Genomic DNA, 17,342 nt, shown 5'->3' with positions numbered 1-17,342 from the left:
CGAAAGTCACACACACACACTCCGTCCACTCACGCTCCTCTTCACACTCCAATCACTCAGGTAACACAGGGGTTGGTCCAGGGAATCTGTACACAGAGACACGAAGGGATTATAAGGCAAATCGCTGTGAAAACACTCTAGAAGTAACTCTAGAAGTAACGGTTACACTGACGAGGGTCGGCAACGGTCCAGCGTTGAGAAACACAGAGCTGCGATCTTATAAAGGAGCTGGAACACTCGTGATGAGCCACAGGTGCGTGATTGCGACCAGGTGCGTGGGCCAAGGGCAGGAGCCCACAGGTGAGCTCCGCCCAGGCAGAGGGAGGAGGGAAAGAGGGGGAGGGAGAGAGCAGGAACAAAAGAAGAATATAAAAACATATGTAGCCATGCTGAGCCGACCGGGTAGGCACAGGGACCCTGACAGGTTTGGCCTTTTTGTTCAGGTTTGATCTATAAATGAGTTTGAAGCTTTGGTACATTTGTCTGAGGCTGGGATGTCTACATGACTGATTCAACAGCTTTCACAATTTTATAAACTGAACTAAAACTAGTTTTTCAATAAAAACAATAAAAACTTAAAGAAGAAATCTGGAAACTAACTGAATCCAATACAATTTTATTTGTAAAGCACTTTAAAATTAAAATAGCCCTATATTAAAAAAAGAAAACAAGATAAAACAACATAGAATCAACTAAAATAAAAATAAAAAATAAAAACCAACATCTCACGTGGTGTCAAAGGCCAGGGTAAAGAGGTGGGTTTTCAGGAGTGACTTTAAAACAGGTATGGAAGTGGCCTGTCTAATCTCTAAAGGAAGCTCGTTCCACAGTTTGGGAGCTGCTACAGAAAAAGCACGATCTCCTCTAAGTTTACGCCCAGTCCTAGGTACATTCAGGAGCAGCTGATCAGCTGACCTGAGAGAGCGGGTGGGTGTATAAGGCTGTAACATGGGGCTAGGCCATGGAGAGCTTTAAAAGCAAATAAAATAATTTTAAAATGAATCCTAAAAGAAATGGGCAGCCAGTGAAGTGAAGCTAAAACAGGGGAAATGTGCTCAAACTTTAGAGTGCCTGTTAAAAGACAAGCTGCGGTATTTTGCACCCTCTGTAGATGGGTAATATATGATGTGCTGAACCCTATATAAAGTGCATTAAAGTAATCCAGCCGAGTGGTTAGATTTAACTGAAGCTAGACCAAAGTGATTTTTTTAAATAAAAATTAATAAACTGAACTAATAATAAACTTATGACCCAGTATTGTAGGCCTCTTTTTGTTAAAAGGGAGTTTTTCCTTCCTATCATCGCCAAGTGCTTACTCACAGGGGATATTTTCAATATTGTAGGTCTTTACAACTGCTGTGAATTGGTGCTATATAAATAAAGCTCAGGTGAACTGAATTAGGTAATGTCATGTTTCGGCTGTGTGGCAGGCAGGAGAGGACCCAAACACAAACTCACAGAGACAAAAGGTAAACTCAAAAAACACAGCTTTATTGCTGGCGTGAAGTGGGACACGAAAAACAATACAAAATAAACTAAACTGGGAAAACTAAAGCACAAAGAGCCACAGGGAAAAATCACACAGCTATGATGGAGACTACGACACTGACAAAGAGAAACACAGGGCTTAAATACACAGAGGGATAACGAGGGAATGAGACACAGAAGGAGGGCACAGCTGGGAGAAATCAGGACTGGACGAGACAGAGACGCAAAACTAGAAACACTCACATGAGGCATGGACCTTCAAAGTAAAACAGGAAGTATCACACAGAGACGCGAACTAGACACAGTGGAGACAGCAACTAAGAAACAGAGACAAACCATAAGGCAGAGGTCTAAGAACCAAAATACACAGAGGGAAATACTCAGCTTTGAACACAAGAGACTAGACTAGAGGGAGTAACAAAAGACCAACCTTGAGAACATAATGCACAATGCAGGGTGACAGAAAACAAGAAACTCAAACATGCAAAGACACACCATAAACAGAACAGAGGGGGCACAGAGAGACATGAAGGGCAGGGGAGACTTAACATGGGTTGAAACACAAGGGGGAACTAATAAGCAAATCAACATAGGAGGCCTAATGAGCTAAACATACTATAAACATCAAAATGAACTAAAACTCAAAACACTGGGTCCTAAGACCCAGGATCGTGACAGGTAAACAGCAATCAGCATTAGTTTATCATCAGGAGCTCTGTGTAGCTCTGAGCATGCTCACATGCTCTCAGAAATTAGGCAGCATATCAGTTTTTTAGACCCTTCATTTCAGTCGAGTCTCAGAAACTTAGGTGTTATATTTGACAGTTCAATGTCTCTTGAGAAACACTCTAAACAACTTGTCTGGAACTGTTTTTATCATCTAAGAAACATTTCTAAACTCAGGCTACTGGTGTCAAAGGCAGAACTTGAGATGATTATTCATGCTTTTATCTCTTCTCGTTTGGATTATTGTAACGGTCTTTTTACGTGTCTTAACAAATCAGCTCTGGATCGCCTTCAGTCTGTACAGAATGCAGCGGCAAGACTTTTAACTGGTACAAACAAGAGGTCACACATTACTCCAGTTTTGGCTTCTCTTCATTGGTTGCCTGTAAATTTTAGGGTTCATTTTAAAATTTTAGTTGTAACTTTTAGAGCTCTGCACGGTGAAGCTCCCCAGTATATCTCTGACCTGTTGAAACCTCATGCTTCATCCCGAGCACTTAGGTCTTCAGGTCAGAGGCTACTGGTGGTCCCACGTACTAGATTTAAAACACGTGGGGATCGGGCTTTTCAGGCACTGGCACCTAGGCTGTGGAACTCTCTGCCGTTGTCTTTACGCTGTCTAGACTCTACTGACTCCTTTAAAAAGCAGCTGAAGACATTTTTATACAAACAGGCTTTTAACTAATTTAATTAATTTTAACTTGTATGTCTGATCTTACTGTAAAGCACTTTGTGATTTTTATCTGTGAAATGTGCTATATAAATAAATTTTACTTACTTACTTACTTAGCTTCTTGTAATTGGTGGTTTGCTTTAGTCACACAGGAATGTGCTCCCTTTCTGTCTGGAAGTTCAGAATATTGTAACAGAGTAGATACAACATTGGCTCAGTGAATGTGTACGTTATTGCTAAGATCAAGTACTTGATACAAGAAAATGTTCTTTCTACTTTTTTACAAGTGTGAGACGATCGCTTTCATTTAATTTGCCAGGCTGCAGAATTTAAAACATTATATATACACAATATACTCTGCAATGTCTTGAATTATAATTAGTTAACCCTAATCCAGCCAACAATTATTGTAATGTTTCATTTAAACCTTAAGTATGCATAATATTAGCAGATTCAGCTGTAGCTGGAGGGCATTTGCATGTTAGTTTCAGGGGCCATAAAGCTCAAATGTGTGCGTGCTCTGAGCTCTCTTCCTGTTGCTGCTTAAGCTCCTGCTGTACCTGACTGAACCTGCCTAGATGAGGGATGTCTTCAAAGAGTCTCAGAGCAAAAAAGAAAATAAGGTTCTTGTAAATACGGTATACTTGGAACTTGCATTAACCTCCTTTTTACAATGCTCCAGGAGGGGTAAAAAGGAGGCCACATGATTGAATGAATGAATTGCATGTATGACCCTGCTCATTCTCTCTATCAGTTGGACTCTGCTTATCACAGAGCTTTAAAATTTATAACTCACAGCAAAACCTTCAAGACACTGCTGTACTTTATATTCTCTAGCTGACTTGTCTTTAACTACACAGGATGGTTCACTGGTATTTTATCTATAAAAATATGGTTTACTCACCTCTTATCAGATTACATGTTTAGTCATGCTGTGGTCTCCATGACTTCATGACATTCGTTGTAAACAGTTCGTACAGAGTTTAGAAAGAGGGCTTTCCCCTTACCCTGCAGAAGGATTTACAGCTCTTTTAACTGATTTTTGTAAATATTGTGCAATTTTCATTATTTTACTCTTTCTAGTTTATTGCTGTAATTATGCTAAAACATCTCTCCTGTAAATGAAACATTGAGTCTTAAGTGTTATGGCTGCGGCGGCAGTTGTGTGGGGCTAAAGGGAAAAGGACCCAAAAGCAGGCATTGACGTAGATGTGATGAGTGAGCTTTATTTATATGATGTGATAATTCAGACAGAAACAGAGGTGGCGAGGATAGAAACTAAGATAAATAAAGTCAAAGGAGCTTGCAAAGAAACGTCTTCAAGTAAATGGCCTGTATTTATATAGCGCTTTACTAGTCCCTAAGGACCCCAAAGCGCTTTACATATCCAGTCATCCACCCATTCACACACTGGCGATGGCAAGCTACATTGTAGCCACAGCCACCCTGGGGCGCACTGACAGAGGCGAGGCTGCCGGACACTGGCGCCACCGGGCCCTCTGACCACCACCAGTAGGCAACGGGTGAAGTGTCTTGCCCAAGGACACAACGATCGAGACTGTCCAAGGCGGGGCTCGAACCGGCAACCTTCCGATTACAAGGCGAACTCCCAACTCTTGAGCCACGATCGCCCGTATGTAACTTAAAGAAGTCCAGACGCTTTTCTTTGCAAGCTCCTTTGACTACGATGACCTGGATGACTGAGAACCTTCACAGACATAAGATAAATAAACTAGGAAAACTACACAAACTTGAAACCATGACTCGCAGAATGATATGCAGGATGACACATGGAGGTAAAACAGAGTGCAACATGGGAAGATGCACGGAGGTAATACAGAGTGACTCAGGGAGTCAAACACAAAACACTGGATCACTCCCAGTACCTTGACAGAAACCCAGGTGGGTGGTGGGGGGCCCAGGACTTGAAACAAAATCAGAGCTCACAAAAACAGTTCAAACACAGTTCAGGGGGTCGCCCTGGGGGTCGATGGCTCAATAGCTCATAACAGAGCAGGTCTGGAGGCCAGCCGTGCGGAAGGCAGCGACGGTGAAAATACTGTATAAATGCTTTTTTTTTTTTTTTTTTTAAATTCAGCAATTTAGCCTGGTGGTGTTGTAACATTTTGGGCCCAACTTAGTACCAACTGAGCCTTGTAGCCACAAGTTACTTGAATATTGTTTCTGGCTATGTCGTTTCCTTTACAACTGCAGTGCACCCATCTTTTGATGGGTGCCTTCAGCAGATACAACAAAGAGTTTTAATATGACAATGACTTCACAGTATGAAAATGGTCACAGTTATCAGATTCAGCTATGATGAATGGTGAAAGATTGAGAACCCAAATGTAGGACAGGGTAGATGAAGGTTGAACTTAAAGTTGAGCATTGTTTCCAGGAAAAGAGCCGACGGTCCAGACACTGGAAGCCAAAATAAAACAGGAAGGAGAAAATCACTGGTCGAGACTTGACCCATAAATCTAGGAAAAAATATAATATACAAGACTAAGGACTGAGAACAGAACTAGCGCACTAAGTTAGCACTAAGGGAACATGAATATAAAGCCAAGAAAAACCAAGAATTAGAGATTTACTAGATATTTACTAAAAAAAGTCCAAACAACTCAACACCGCTGAATAACATAACAAGACCCATAACTATTGTCACCAGTGAATGTGGGAGTGAATGTGAGTGCGAATGGTTGTCTGTCTCTGTGTGTTAGCCCTGGAAACCCGTGCAGAGTGTACCCTGCCTCTCGCCCTTTGGCAGCTGGGATAGGCTCCAGCAGCCCCCGCAACCCTAAGAAAAAGGATAAGCGGAAGCGAATGGGTGGATGGTGTTAAATGACGCTCTGTATAATGCAAAGTCATATTATAGTAATGAGAGCTGACAAGATACCATACAACCCCCCCCCCAAAAAAAAACTAGAAAATAATTTCTACAACGGAAACCAGAAGTGTAGGATGGCCAACATTAAACAACAGCCACTGTAGAGCGGGAAAAGATTAACATAGGATTTACAGGATGTGAGAAACGAGTAAGAAAAACGTGTCTGTAATGCTATGAATTCCATCTGTGGTCATACACACACACTGTCACAAAAACTCGAAGGAAATCCAAATACAGTGAGAGGTCTTCACAGACACAGAGTTTAGCTCCAAAAAATAAACTAAGGGCCAAAGGGCAGAGCACAATCTAATGATGGCTGAGTATTTACTTTAGCCTTAAGAAGCCAGCTTGATAACCAGATGAGGAACAGGTGAGTTAATTAGTAGAGCTTTGGCAGGTGAGCATTTTACAGGGAGACAGACAAACACAGATTGATCAACTCTGAGGTAAACAGAACATGCCCTCAAACATACACATGCATATAAGACAGAAGAGAGACATATTTCTAAAAATAAATAAATGTCTGTATGGTAGAAATGCAGGAGTTCTCTCAATTTTTTTTAAGCCAAAAAAGCTCAGAGGCTGAGACTTCTTTAAGACAGACTTTAACAAAAATCAATCACTAAAAAAAGTCATGATTTGTTCACAATAATATCAGTTTTCTTTGACATGTTTTTGAATGGATGGGACAGTTTATTGAAAATCAGAAGAGGTTTTAAGTTTCTAATCTATAGAACACATCACAGCAGATGGATAAAATTCACAAATCAGCATACAATAATTAGAAACGTTAAGTTCTATTTCAGCTATTTCATCAGTAAAAGTCAGAACTTTCTTTGGCTGCTTTTATTTGAAGAGGGAACTGAATTTTATCTCACAGCTGAGTCTTCTAATATTCAAATGGCCACGCTGTTTTCTACCTCTGCTGGATCCATGCAGGTGTATGGCACTTCTAAACGCTTGTTTCTGGCTTTAATGACTAAACTCAAATCTTCCAGCTCCATCTGAAAATCCTTTAATATCTTGCGGGGAATCTCCTCAGTGAAGTGGTCCTCTGGGTACTGGCCAAGGGGAACCTAATAAGAACAATGATACATTCAGTTTTTCTTCAACAGCATTCAAATTATTTATGAAATTAGCCCCTAAAAATTATTGCATACATATGTATTTTTTTTCACAAAACTTGAATTTAAACATAATTTCTGTCATTCTTAATGAAATCTTTGCTCCTTACAAAGTCACTGGACTGCTTGCTGAGCAGCCACATGGTGGCCATGCCCTGAGCTGTTACATTGACATCAGGGAAGGTGGCCAACATCGTGGCCTCGCTTGTCGTCCCTTTTGTGGTTGGTGGTGGGAGTTGCAGGGAGATGGGAGTGTTGGGCATCCAGCCACCATAGTCATACTGCATTTAATCAAGGAGTAAAGGATAACTGATTAATAAGAGCAATAATCATGGTGTTTCATCTATCAGAAGATCATGGCTTCATAATGCAGGCCTTTCAACAGTTGAAAACACATTTGATGCATCATGAAATGAAACACTAACACAGTAGACCCAGGACTGTTTAGCAGCTAGAATCATATATCAGACGAGAATGGGACACTCCTCTCTCAGATCTCCTCAGTTCCCAGATGTTTGTGGACTGTTGGTAAAAGAAGAGGGGATGCTACAGTGTGTCAGAGTAGTACACAAAGCCCCGTCCTACCTTTTTTAAATATATTTTTCTGCCATCAAATACAAAATGAGGCATTATTTTTCTTGTAAGGTTACATTTTCTCAGTTTAAACATTTCATATGTTTACTATGTTCTATTGTAAATACATCTACAAATCAATGAATGATTCTGTTTTTATTTACATTTTAAATAATTAGGTTGAATTAGGTTTTATATACCTGTCCACTGTTCACAGCTGCATGCTGGGCTGAGCAGGTGAAGATCACCATGGTGACAAATTTGGCCAACGCAGTCACACAGGTAAATCTCTGAGGAATTCCTGTTAAACACAGAAAAATAACTGCGTCACTTAAATATATTTAGGCGAACAAACAAAAGTTACTTATTTTTGCAATATAATCCTAAATGGATAAATCACCATTATCATCATCATCGTAAATATTCAAATATTGTATAAAGCCCACCTGTTTCTGCTTGAGAAAGGAACCCGTGTTCAAAAATGTCCAAAATCCACTTCTGAAGTTCAGAGTCCTCCTGGACCTCACGGTCACTCTTGTAGTAGTAGCCGAGCATTCCCTGCACAAACCTTTGAGAAATGGGAATACACTGAGTAAAATATATTTTCGATTCTTCGATACCCAAGATGGCAAAACAACTAATAGCTCAGTGTTCCAACATTCGAAAGAAGGGACTGCTCTCACAGCTAGAGATTGACGAGGTACAACATAAATGCTATGGCAAGGGGGAGCCAGGACGCCAGGTCAGGGGGGAGATATCATCACCCCCACCCGAGATTGGGTACAAAGCCCCAAGTGCGATAGGAGAAGGATTGTTGAGTGCGAGAGGAACTGACCTGAAAGATAGGATTACGGCCAAGCTTGAAACCTGGATCCCCCATAGCCGGTTACCAAGATTACGTGAAGTACCCTCAGAAGGTCTGCTAGATGATGTTAATGCAGCACTACGGACGATACCTACAACCACGATTACCGACACTAACAAGCTGATCTACAATACGGCAGCAGTGATCAGTGAGATGCTTGGCTACAAGTTGAACAGCCACAAGGGGCAGTACCCTCCATGGAGAAGGAGGCTAGAGGGCAAGATCAAAGTAGCACGGAGGGAGGTTAGCCAACTAACGGAATTGCAGAAAGGTGCGACAAAGAAGGTGCATAAAAAATACAGCAAGCTGTCCATACCTGAGGCCTTGGAAACTGCCAAGCAAAGACTCACAGCCTTGGCCAGCCACTTGAGGAGGTACACCAGAGAGATAGAAGGCAGGAGAATAAACCAGCAAAGGTGTACTCTCAGTGGCAAGGGAACAATAAGAGAACAGCACCACCAAGGCTGGAGATGGAGCAATACTGGAAGGGCATATGGGAGAAGGACGCAACCCATAACGGCAATGCTCAGTGGCTAGTGGATCTGAGGGCAGACCATAGCAACCTCCCTGAACAGGGTCCAGTAACCATCATGGTGGCAGACATCCAAGCAAGGGTCTCTAGTATGAAGAGTTGGACCAGGCCCCGATATGGTTCACGCCTACTGGCTGAAGAAGCTGACTGCACTAGGAAAGCTGCAACCACCAAGTACCTGCAGAGGGTCAGGCAAGTCCTGAGGAGTCAGCTGAATGGTAAGAACAAGATCCGGGCCATCAACACGTACGCCCTGCCCGTGATCAGGTACCCTGCTGGGGTAATAGGCTGGCCAAAGGAGGAGATAGACGCCACTGACATAAAGACAAGAAAGCTCCTTACCATGCATGGAGGGTTTCACCCCAAGTCCAGCACCCTGAGGCTGTACGCTAAGTGGAAGGAAGGGGGCCGGGGACTGGTGAGTGTCAGCACCACAGTCCAGGATGAGACAACGAACATCCACGAATACATTGGGAAGATGGCCCCAACTGACCGAGTGCTCAGTGAATACCTCAGGCAGCAGAAACCCAAGAAAGAGGAGGGAGACGAGGAACCATCATGGAAGGACAGGCCCCTGCACGGTATGTACCACCGGCAGATAGAGGAGGTGGCTGATATCCAGAGATCCTACCAGTGGCTGGACAAAGCTGGACTGAAAGACAGCACAGAGGCACTAATCATGGCAGCACAAGAACAAGCTCTGAGTACAAGGTCCATAAGGCTATCACACCAGGCAAGACCCCAGGTGCAGGCTGTGTAAAGATGCTCCAGAGACAATCCAGCACATAACAGCAGGGTGCAAGATGCTAGCAGGCAAGGCATACATGGAACGCCATAACCAAGTGGCCGGCATAGTGTACAGGAACATCTGTGCCGAGTATAACCTAGAAGTCCCGAGGTCAAAATGGGAGATGCCCCCAAGGGTGGTGGAGAATGACCGAGCTAAGATCCTGTGGGACTTCCAGATACAAACGGACAAAATGGTGGTGGCTAACCAACCGGACATAGTGGTGGTAGACAAACAGAAGAAGACGGCTGTAGTGATCGATGTAGCGGTTCCGAATGACAGCAACATCAGGAAGAAGGAACACGAGAAGCTGGAGAAATACCAAGGGCTCAGAGAAGAGCTCGAGAGGATGTGGAGGGTGAAGGTAACGGTGGTCCCCGTGGTAATCGGAGCACTAGGTGCGGTGACTCCCAAGCTAGGCGAGTGGCTCCAGCAGATCCCGGGAACAACATCGGAGATCTCTGTCCAGGGGCCCGTTCTTCGTACGTCGCTCACTACATCCAAGATCAAATGACACATCCAAGACCAAACCATCGCGCTAACCGTGAGCTCGCTAATCCGGTTCCCCGAACACACCTGCTGTTGACGATTAGTACAGCTGGACGCAGTAATGTGACATCACTGGGTGTCGTAAAAGGGGCTACGCATCGATAGTGGAAACATTGATCGGCAACCCTCTGATTGGTCGGCGAAAATGTCGACGGAGCGCGCTCGGCTCGGTATTTTTCGGCAGCAGAGCAAGAACTCTTGAGTGAGGGATTTCAGGAGTTTCAGAGTTTAATCAGAACGCAAGGGAACACTGCAAAGGCTGCAAAAGCAAGGAGAGAGGGCTGGCAGAAAGTTGCTGACAAATTAAACTCGTAAGTAATTTAATAATAACAATAATAATGGAGTGGGTTTATATAGCGCTTTTCAAGGCACCCAAAGCGCTTTACAATGCCACTATTCATTCACTCTCACATTCACACACTGGTGGAGGCAGCTACAGTTGTAGCCACAGCTGCCCTGGGGCAGACTGACAGAAGCCAGGCTGCCATTTCGCGCCATCGGCCCCTCTGGCCAACACCAGTAGGCGGTAGGGTAGATTTATCATATCACACTATATTATCCAATATTACATTATATTATATTATATTATAATATGTTATATTATATCCCCTTTCACATTAGAGCCACAACAGGACCCACTAGAACATGGGAACAGGTAAAAGTGAAATATAAGAATATTCTACAGAATGGTAATATTTATCACTTATATTGCTTTTCGTCTCTTGGAAAGAGACCCTGAAATAATCTGTTTGTTTATAACAGCAACCAAGAAAAGGGCAGAGCAAAAAAAAAGACAGATGGTGGTCCTGCACCCCCTCGTCAACAAGTTGGTTAAGTAAATAATATCCTCACGGGAAAATCGATATCTCTCTATGAGCACACTGTCGCGCTGAGCTAAAGGATCCTGTCTGTCCCGCAATATATGCGGAATTCTGAAAACTCTCCTTATCAATCTTGCACCTTCCGCAAAGGGTGGCTCGCGTATACGGACAGGACATGGCTGCGACAGGCTTCCCAAATCCACCTTCGCTTTTATAGCCGTGGTCTCTCATCTTGATTACACAAAGTAATTTGCAATTGCTACTCTGAAATATGAATTACATCTGTAATAATCACATACATGTGATAGAATGTTAATAGTACATTTCCCTTTTTTAGGAAATGACCTGTATGTATCTGTGTGAAATCAATAAAAGGATCAAGTGCTGCATTGTCTTTAGTTACATTGATGTTATTTATTTATGGTGAAACAGTGGTGGAATATCGCTGTTGCTTTCGTATAAATGAAGCGGACATACCTGCGTGGCCGCGATCTAATCCTGTTTACATAAAGTAAACCTGCTCCCGAGCAGGTTTACGCTTACGGCTCTGTTGCTATGACAGCAAGTCCCGGATGAGCTTCGGGGAACCGAACAATCCAAGATCAGGCGAAATCGTCAACAATCAAATCCAGCTAACCTACTTAGCGAGGTACGAAGAACGGGCCCCAGAAGAGCGCAGTCCTGGGAACAGCTAAGATACTGCGCAGGACCCTCAAGCTCCCAGGCCTCTGGTAGAGGACCCGAGCTAAAACTAAACCAAAAAATAGGCACGCAAAACATTTTGGTGAACTCACATAGAATAAACATGAAAGAAAAAAAAATCTATTTAGGCTTAGTATTTTTCTGTTATTGATCTGATTTGATGAATACAATAGTTTGAGAAGGCACTGGTGCATTTTGGTGCATTGATGCTGGGATGCTTACATTACTGCGATTCAGCTGCTTTCAATACTGAAATAAAAATCTAAAACAAAATAAACTGAAAGGAGCAATTTGGAAACAAAAAGAAGTTACACCCAACTGAAAATAAATTTTTAGATTAAAGTAACTAAAATAAAAATAATATGTAAAATTTTGACCCAGTATCATAGGTAAAGTAACAGATGCATTTGCATTATTTACAAACTTTGAATTGCAGCAGCTTGATGGAAAAAAAAGAAAAATATATTAATGATACCTGTGGATGATATCCCAAACCTTTAGGCCATCATCCCTGTAGAAGAAGTTTGGCACATCCTCTAGGCCACGTTCAGCAATGTCATCTGGCATACAGAGGGAGCTGTAGGTTAATGAGCACACTGACCTCTGCAGGATCGTAAACATGCCCTCTCCACCTGACCCTGCAAACTACACAATAAGCAGCTCCTGGTTAAAGACAAATGTTAAACATGAAATAAAAAAACAAAACATTCTTTAAGTAAAGGTCTAGTGCTGTTCTTTGCATACCTGAGTGAAAGCGCCAGTGTCAGAAATGAGAAGGCGTCGAGCTAAGAAGTTGATCTGCAGAGTGTAGCGTGTGTGTGGTTTGAGGAGCTGAGGGAAAGAGGGAACTCTGTTAGTGACATGATTGGGGCAACACTTTAGTATTTATTATGCTGAGGTACTCTGTTGCACAATCAGTGGTCCTCTGTGGACACATTGATAAGAGACTCAAATTTTATTCATCACACACATAATCATACAAATTATGACATGTAGTGAAATACCTATTGCTGTGCAATGCCCAACCATTAAAATACAATAAAGAAATTTACAAAATTTACAGATTTTAAATTTTAAAATTTACAGTTAAAAAAAAAAGAATATTTAAATAACAATTTAAGAAAGAAATTATAGGAAGAGTTCAAGTAAACAGTGCGTGCAGTGACATGATTTATGAGAGAAAACGGAGTTTCAGCAAACGTCAGTTACCTTGTACAGAGGATGCACCATGGGCACGTTGCGCAGCAGTGACACTGCAAAAACCTCGGCCAGCAAATGTGTGCGCAGCAGGTGAGCATTGAGCTGATGCTCATTGAAATCTGCACTTCTCACAAAAGTCTTGGCGATCAACCAGTCGTACTCAGAATCAGTAGGAAGAAAGATCGGATTGTCATCTGATGGAGTCTGCTTCAGCTACAGATGGACAGGGCAGAGTAGGCCATATTAGCGTATTTTGAGTTGTATTATCTCTGTCTGCTACGTAAATACGACACCTACTGCTTGGCTGTTGTGACTTTTGGGGTTTATAAATTAAACCTATTTGATATATTCATATGTCAGACTCTGGTCTCAGCAATGTGGGTTAAACTTTTCCACAAGGTTATGGCTCAGGAAGGGGAAAAAAATTAGGTTGCACAGTAACCTACACAGTAGTGTAATCATCAGTTAATAATCAATTATGTAATTATTTGAATTACAAAAGTTAAGGTTGAAAGAACATAAACATCAAATGAACGTGTGTTTTTAATTCTCCCTGCACTCATGCTACAATTTCCCTCCCTGTGTGGGAGGAGTAAAATGGTGGAGCGGTACAGCAACACAGCTTTTGAGGAGTGGCGATATGGATCAGGGGCGTAATTTCCAGGGGGGGTTATGATCCCGCCCAGTAATCAGACCCAACAAATACAACCCCTCCAGTAATATTATGAATTATCTTGCATAAATAGGCTGTTGATTTTCTTTATTCATTTCAGGTATTACCAGCAAAATAGTTGCATGTCTATCCAGGACAGAAACAACCGTGTTAATTATTATGAATTACCTGAATAGCAATCGGCATTAGCTTATCATCAGGAGCTTTGTGGAGCAGGACGAGAGGAGCCATCAAGTACTGCTTCTTCCCATTGATGGTGTTTGTTTTCACCCCTTCCAGATGCTTGTAGTCACACAGGAATATGTTCCCTTTCTGTTTAAAAGTTCAGGTTATTGCATCAGTGTGGATATAATATTTAGTCAGTGACTGTACAAGTACAATTATTTGACAAAACATCAAGTCAATCTAAGTTGGGTGGTTTTATTGTCATTTCAGCCATGTGCAGTGGTACAGTATACAGTAACACGAGATAACGTTCTTTCAAGACCATGGTGCTACATAAAACATATAACAGACAATCAACACAGGACTACTTTTTAAACTGTGTGACTTGCTCGCTTATCATCTTGACACATCAGCAGCAGTTCTGCGACAAACTGCTCTTTTGCAACCCCGAGCAAAACATGATTAAACTTCCACCTATAAATGATTCTCTTTAACTAAGTGTGTGTGTGTGTGTGTGTGTGTCTGTGTGCTAACCACAATTGTACCCTATTTCACCTCGCCGACTAGCTCCTGACCTCTCACCAGACAGAGAGACAGAAGCCACTCTCATATATGTAATAACCGAACTGAAACTATGTATATGTCATCTACTAAATAAACGTTTTAATCAAGAACCTCTACTAAAGGCTTAATACAAGAATATGACCTTATAAACGATAATAAAAATGACCTGATATAAGTGTTTTGTAAGCATGTATTGCAATTCCTTTAATATGATAACAGTATGCATAAACATCTTAAGGCCATCTTAAAGCTATCTCTTACATTGTTAAAAGCAATGATCACACCGCAGATTATATTGTGCTGGTAAAATACTTTTGTTCATCCCCACACTACATAAAGTACAAGTTTGCAAAAATTGCCAAACCCCCCCCCCCCCCCCCCCCCCCAAAAAAAAAAACAAAACAAAGAAAGAGCAGGCGCAAGACAGTGCAGACATAATAGTGCAGTAAAAAGTGCAACAATGACAGTGGGTCGTGGAAAAACGTGCATTTATTATAAAGAGTTCAGATGATCACCTTAATTTCATCTCTCAGGCTGCACTGGCCACAGGGAAAGACCATGTCATCAGTGACAGGGAAGTTACTGGGCAGGTTTGCACAACACTGGATCAAAATGGGGTTGACACCATTTAGAAACTGGTAGCCAAAGAAAGCATCTTCTTTCCAGTGTTCCTGAACATATTCTGTTTAAAAGAAACATTTACCTTCACGATTTACAGTTCATCATTCAGTAAAATCTACCTGGTATAGTGGTATAGGGAAAATTTTAGGGTAAGAGTTAATTACACATTACTATGCTATGATGTTAGTACAGTACCTGATATTTCAGTCTTTTTGCAGCAAAACACTCGATTGATGCTGTCAATATTATCCCAATTCTTCTTACAGTTATCCAGTCCCTTCAGCTTCAGCTCAATCAGTCTGAAACACATTCATCTTACTTCATTATGATACTTAACATACTTTTGATAAGTAAAGAGAAAAATATGTGTAACAGAACTTCACCCTGTGGAAGCAGTGTAGAGAAACTCTGTAGTTTTGGTGAAGGAGAACTGAACCTCATACGGGAGTGAAAATGGGTTTTCTGCCTTCATGGAGTGAGGTATTTTCTCTGCATATGCATCCCAGCTGATGAGACAAAGAAACAGCAAAGTGATGAGGAAGTTAGTTACAGTATGACATGATATACTTTTTATCTGTAACATATGTAATAGTTTAATTTCTTTTCATTAATGCCAGCAGACAAAGAATATGCTGCAATGCTTAATTTTAAGGTTAAATATCATTAGTATTAGGATATTCAGCTATAACTGGACAGCATTTGTATTCTAGTTTCAGGAGCTGTAAGGCTAAAATGTGTATAAGCTCTGAATTCTCACCGATAGTCTTCCTCTCGCTGCTGAATCTCCTGCTGCCGACTGTACCTGCCAAGATGATGGTTGTCTTCAAAGACTCTCAGAGCTATAAAAAAAAAAAGAAAACAAAGAAAGAAAGAAAAATGGTTTCAAGTTGTTCTTGTAAATATGGTATATACTGTATTAGGAAACTGCTTCAGCCTCATTACAACCTTTGTTTTACATCTTCAATGGTTTGAACAAGATTTAAGATGAGCACAGTTTCCCAAACCTTTTCCATCTTTGAAGCGGTGCACCTTGCTATCAGCAATCCAGCGGTAGATGGGAAAGCTGTAGATGTCTCCTTCAGGGGATTTCACTTCCACCTTGGCACAAAACCAAGCGTCCTCCGGGAACAGTGGGAGAGACTGTTTGTCTAACTCTATCAGCACAAGATTTCCAAGGGAAGTGGGGCAGGACACCTTAAACTTTGATACCTAAAGAAATGACATAGCAATTTGTGCTGAGCTGTAACACTCGAGCATACAATTCCTGTTATAATTTACTGTGGTCCATGAAGTGAACTGTTTGCTTTGACCATCTTCATGGTGATAGATTCCCCTTATTTCCACAAAAATGATTTCATTTGTGTATCATCTCATACAGGAAACCTGAGATACATTTAATCATGAAGATGCATATTTCAGACTTACAGCTCCTCTGACAAAGGATGAAGCCCCTTTCAAGCCCATGAGCCATGTGCGATCACTCTCCCCATCTGTGCCCACCAGCTTAATGAAGACATTGTTGAGAGTAGTGGAATTAAGGCGATCACCAGTGAATACGGTCACTTTATACTGCACCATTTTCCCTCTTGAATGTGGTCAAATCCTGGTAGGGGGAGAATTCTAATTATTCTTAGCACTGATTTGGAAATGTAAACATTTAAAATTATTGCATTACAGTGAAAAGGACAATGTAAACAATTATTTTAACTCATTATGCTAAATGACCCATAATTTCTGACTGAAATCCTGTGAAAACATCTCTTACCTTGAGATGAAGAATTTAGGTTAGAGAAACTACTCTGTCAGAAGTTGCCCCCCCAAATTTTTCTTTTTATTCACACAAATCAGTGGGAGTGTCCAGTCAGTTGCATCAATCATGTGTTGAGATGAAATTCTTGATAAAGTTGTGCAAATAATGACGTCTATCCTATTCAGGATAAATCAGATACTGATAACTGTTGTGTGTTTTTGGCCAGTCACTTCGGTTTTTGTCCTCCAGTTTCCTGAAGGGCTTTTGGAAACACCTCACACCATGCTGATATCTGCCAAATGTTTTGCTAATTTGAAGCTATTTGGAAATACCTTTGTTGGTATTAAATACTATTTTCTGTCTGTAAAACTTTGAGTTAGGTGCCTTTTTCAGTTTTAAATTGCTTAACAAACAAAAAAACATTCTTCTGAAATTTATCAGGTACAAGAATTGCACTGAAAATGAGTGAAAAACCAGCCAATGGCCAAAGAAAAACTTTAAAATAACCATCAGAAAGCACTATTGAACTATTGCTCATCACTTAAAAAAAATTAGAAGTCTTGCTGTTTGGTTGCAAAATACAATTAAATAAGGGGTGGCTCAAGCCTTTTGCACAGCATGGGTCAAATGAACGTAGAA

The 17,342-nt window shown here is 41.4% G+C and overlaps 1 protein-coding gene across 2 annotated transcripts; it reads right to left on the bottom strand.

The window, feature by feature from the left end:
• Positions 1–33: 33 nt before the first annotated feature.
• LOC146571749 (polyunsaturated fatty acid lipoxygenase ALOX15B-like) lies at positions 34–17,281 on the bottom strand. Of its 2 annotated transcripts, XM_085275720.1 has the most exons (17): positions 16,719–17,281; positions 16,379–16,556; positions 15,958–16,162; positions 15,711–15,792; positions 15,337–15,459; positions 15,149–15,252; positions 14,848–15,014; positions 13,772–13,915; positions 12,940–13,143; positions 12,475–12,561; positions 12,206–12,375; positions 7,921–8,042; positions 7,675–7,775; positions 7,012–7,182; positions 3,792–6,853; positions 2,997–3,058; positions 34–86 (listed from the first exon to the last, which is right to left on the bottom strand). In XM_085275720.1, the coding sequence occupies exons 2-15, from the start codon at positions 16,529–16,531 to the stop codon at positions 6,674–6,676; spliced, it is 2,013 nt and encodes a 670-aa protein (XP_085131846.1). In that variant the 5' UTR covers positions 16,532–16,556; positions 16,719–17,281; the 3' UTR covers positions 34–86; positions 2,997–3,058; positions 3,792–6,673. The 2 variants fall into 2 exon arrangements, with proteins under 2 accessions (XP_085131846.1, XP_085131845.1); XM_085275719.1 differs by lacking the exons at positions 34–86; positions 2,997–3,058 and having other exon boundaries at positions 3,673–5,308; positions 6,698–6,853.
• Between the last annotated feature and the right edge of the window lie 61 nt (positions 17,282–17,342).

Source organism: Mchenga conophoros, linkage group LG6 (genome assembly GCF_057382185.1).
Source record: "Mchenga conophoros isolate Kocher_MC1m ecotype Shallow Benthic linkage group LG6, M_conophoros_male_GT1.1, whole genome shotgun sequence".
In the NCBI taxonomy this organism is placed as follows: Eukaryota; Metazoa; Chordata; class Actinopteri; order Cichliformes; family Cichlidae; genus Mchenga; species Mchenga conophoros.
The sequence above is the reverse complement of the archived record's forward strand: the minus strand, read 5'-3'. Positions and strand labels throughout refer to the sequence as shown.